Source organism: Plectropomus leopardus, unplaced genomic scaffold (genome assembly GCF_008729295.1).
Source record: "Plectropomus leopardus isolate mb unplaced genomic scaffold, YSFRI_Pleo_2.0 unplaced_scaffold26290, whole genome shotgun sequence".
NCBI classification, from domain to species: domain Eukaryota; kingdom Metazoa; phylum Chordata; class Actinopteri; order Perciformes; family Serranidae; genus Plectropomus; species Plectropomus leopardus.
Window position 1 is genome coordinate 1 of NW_024628591.1, and position 3,800 is coordinate 3,800.

Genomic DNA, 3,800 nt, shown 5'->3' on the forward strand with positions numbered 1-3,800 from the left:
TTTTCATGTTTTTGAAAGAAATCAGGCCACTTTGCACACGTTTCAAAGTCCTGAATTCAAAAGCCCTCGTTATTTATTATTATTTCTTTATTATTATTTTTTCCCAGTTTCTCGTCGTCATCATGGGAAATGGAGTCGCTGAGTGAAGTTTTATCGTTAATGAAATGAACAGGAGCGTCTCCCACCTCTCTCTCCTGCAGCAGGCGGCGCAGCGTCCTCTTCCTCCTGATTCTCCGTCGCCGCAGCAACACAAACACGACTAATGACACGATGACGGCGACCAGGAGCCCTCCGACCACGCCCACCGCCAGCGTGGAGTGCGTGGCAACGCTGTGAGGACGCACAGGAGGCACACACATCCTCTTTACAGGAGTCACCATTGTCGTCCATTAAATTTCGGTGCATTCAGGAAGAAGTCCCACACACACCCGTCCAGCTCTGACATACTACAGTCTAATTCAGCAGCGGGAAAGTCCTCTTTGACTCCCTGTTTGATTTAGAAAGTCTAAAAGGGATAATTTGGAAAATGCATTTTCTACAAAACACGTATGTGGATTCTTAAAGTTGGAGGAATTTCAAACTGTGGCTGAAAAATGTCCTCTGTGGGTCCATCTTTGACTGATTAAGGACACAAACCTGTTTTTTTGTCCCACCATAATTCACTATAAAGGTGGTAAAAAACTTCCTGTTAACCAAAAATAAATGAAATGAAATCGCCATATTATTGCTTTAAAATTTTGCCGACTCATAATCACTTAATTTGAAAAACATATACATTTTTAAAAAGGGCTATTATTTCACAGTTCAGGCTTTTCAGGGTTAATGAATAACTTGTGGTTTTACCCGTTGCATCCAGAAAGTCCAGGACCTGAACACCTGCAGACACAAAGACACTCGTCACTTTCAGGTCTCTTTCAGGTCTCTTTCAGGTCTCTCTGACTGACTCGAGTGTCCTCAGAGCCGGTATCGTGTCTCTCACCCCTGGGTGCAGTTCTGGTGGCAGGGCTGGCACTGGCCTGTGCTGTCGGGGTATTTCCAGATCAGCGTGTCTCCGTCTCCCAGCACGCCGTGGGGGCAGCGCGGCACGCAGTGGGGGCCGTCTTTGAAGTGGGCGCACTGGGAGCACTGGTCCGGACCCTGCAGGCGGGGACAGAGGAGGGACGACGCGGGTAAGAAGTCATTTCTGCAAAGCTTGAAAAGCTCTTGGAGTTGATGCCTGTGAATTTTTCTGTGCAGATGTTTAAAGACGCGATTTCGTGGTTTAAAGTCGATTAAATATTTAATCGCAAAGAAATTAAATATTTTATTTCCATGACTGATCATACCATTAAACAAAAATTAGACGAGATAGAAATGGACTCACTGAGCTCTGACAGTCTGACACAGATTCATTCTGTACATATTAATGTTTGCACGATAAAATTAACCCCCGAGCGGCTGCACTGACCGGGCCTCGGCAGGTCGGGGTCCCGCTCTGCAGCCGACACTCCGGGTGACACTCGACGCAGCTGCTGTTCACCTCCACCTCTCTGGGCTCGCTGCAGAAAACACACAAACAAACACATTTTACACACATTTTAAAGTAAACTGTCCAGCAAAAGCAGGTGTTAAATATATAATAACAGCTCTGCCTCACCTTAGTGCCAAAAATAATTCAGTTATAAGCTGTAAATACACTCAAAGTACGTAAAACGTCCCATCTCAGTATAATAAATATGATTTAAATTATGTTGATAGGTAATTATTGATGCATTATTGTGTTTGTCACTTTAAAGGTGCAGCTGGTAAAGGTGGAGGTTATGTCTTTTTTACATTTTTAATTTTTTTTTTATATATTATTAAGGCGTTTTGTTTTGTTGTTTTCTTTCAGATTATCGGGAAAGAAAACGTCCAAAATGCACATTTAGGTTCATTTTATTTCCAAGAATCAAAGTTATCATTATGTTCATGTTCACACATGAAAAGAGTAAAACTAGTCAAACTCCAACACTCGCTGAAGTGACAGTACACCAAAAATAATTTAAAAAATGAATTATACATAAATTAAACTACAAATTCAGATTTCTCTTCTGGAAATTAATGCAGAAAAATGCAATTTCAATATTTAAACACTTTAGGAAATGTGTGATATAAAAATAATTGCGTTTAACCAGTTTGGGAAGTTTGGTGGTGATTCCGTCCCAAAATTAAGCAGAATTTTAAAATTTAGGAATATTAAGTAAAAGTTCACAGGTGCTGCGTCTCACCCCTGCAGCAGGTTACAGAGCGCCACGCAGCGCCCCCTGCGGCTGAAATGGCGACAGGAGACACACATGGTGGGACCTGGACCCCAGCAGCCGTCGTCCGTACACTCCAGGTCACAGGTTCGATTCTGGTGCTCTGAAACAGACAAGAAGACTTTCTAACGACGTTCACCTCACTCAGCGGTGACGGCAGTCACGAGCACCCCAGAGCTCACCGCAGACTTCGGGGGCGGCGTTGTCGCGCATGGAGGCGGTCTGGTCGCTGGATCTGAAGAGGCGGGTCCACTGGTCAGGCCGCGTGTAGCACAGCTGAGAGTTGCCCTTCACTGTGACCCGGCCGGCGCTCACCTCCCTCAGAGAGCGCAGACCCAGCCAGCGCAGGTGCTCCGCCCTCACCACCACCAAACTGTGCTGACTGGACCGCAGAGAAACACCACGAGGACAGGTTCGTACGAAACATGCAATACTCAACTATGGACTCAGTACTCTGTAGTACTTAGTAATACCACAAATACTCTGTTGCAAGTAAAAGTCCTGCTTTCAGAACATCATTTTTAATAATAATGATCATCTGACTCACTTGTGTGTCGTTCGTCCTCTGATGATCTCCAGGTTCTCAAACACCGACAGGGAGGTCAGATTCTCCGGCCAGGACTGGATCAGCAGGAACCCTGGAGGACACATGAGGATCATTCACAGCAAGGAGTCAGAAACCTGGATCAGGTGTGTACATGACACCACATCCTGGTTTTATCAGAGTACTGCAAGTAGCATGTCAACTTTCTACGCTCGATCATAACTGGGAGACTTTAAAAACCCAGTTACAGCTAGGAGAGTCTGAAAAACAGATTTAAGTGTGAGAATCCAAAAACTGTATCATCACCAGGATTACTTCAAAAACCTGATTGGAACTGGGAGACTCAAAAACCCAGTCACAAGTGGAGGACTCCAGAAACCCGATCATAACCAGGAGACTCTAAAAACATGATCATTGCTGGGAGACTTCAAAAACAGAGATCTTAACTGGGACACTGCAAAACTGGATCATAACTGGGAGACCATAACTGAAATACTGCAAAAAACACGGTCATAACCAGGATACTTGTATCTGAACTCACGTTATGGTAACTGATGCACAGAAAGAATAATTTTCAGATGCTACAGAAGATTTCTTTCATCATTTTAACAAAATCAACAAACCTTTAAGTGTCACAGCTGAAGAGAGGCACTGATGACCTTTGACCTACCTGTGATTTCCTTCACTGTCCTGAAGTACTCCAGTTTAGCCGGGTCCATGGGAGGGATTTTATAGTGTGCGTCTCTGGAAGAACCAATGAAAGGAGACCTTTAATATAAATGTAATCTTGTATTTCTGACAGTTTAACTGAATGTTTTTAACCTGTTTTAACTGAGTCATTCCTGCATGAGATCGCTTTATTATAACTTGTTTTTTTATAATATTCTGATATTATACATTTTAAATTGTTTTTTTTTTTCTTTTGTAAGTACTCGGGTCTCTCTTAATAACCAGGAGACTTCAAAAACCTGATCATAACC

At 43.3% G+C, this 3,800-nt stretch overlaps 1 protein-coding gene across 1 annotated transcript; it reads right to left on the reverse strand.

Annotated features, from left to right (window-relative positions):
- Window positions 1-6: 6 nt before the first annotated feature.
- On the reverse strand, window positions 7-3,587 carry LOC121966911 (melanoma receptor tyrosine-protein kinase-like). Its single transcript, XM_042516979.1, has 8 exons — window positions 3,491-3,587; window positions 2,824-2,914; window positions 2,459-2,658; window positions 2,247-2,379; window positions 1,448-1,538; window positions 980-1,137; window positions 844-876; window positions 7-330 (listed from the first exon to the last, which is right to left on the reverse strand). The coding sequence occupies exons 1-8, from the start codon at window positions 3,537-3,539 to the stop codon at window positions 57-59; spliced, it is 1,029 nt and encodes a 342-aa protein (XP_042372913.1). The 5' UTR covers window positions 3,540-3,587; the 3' UTR covers window positions 7-56.
- Between the last annotated feature and the right edge of the window lie 213 nt (window positions 3,588-3,800).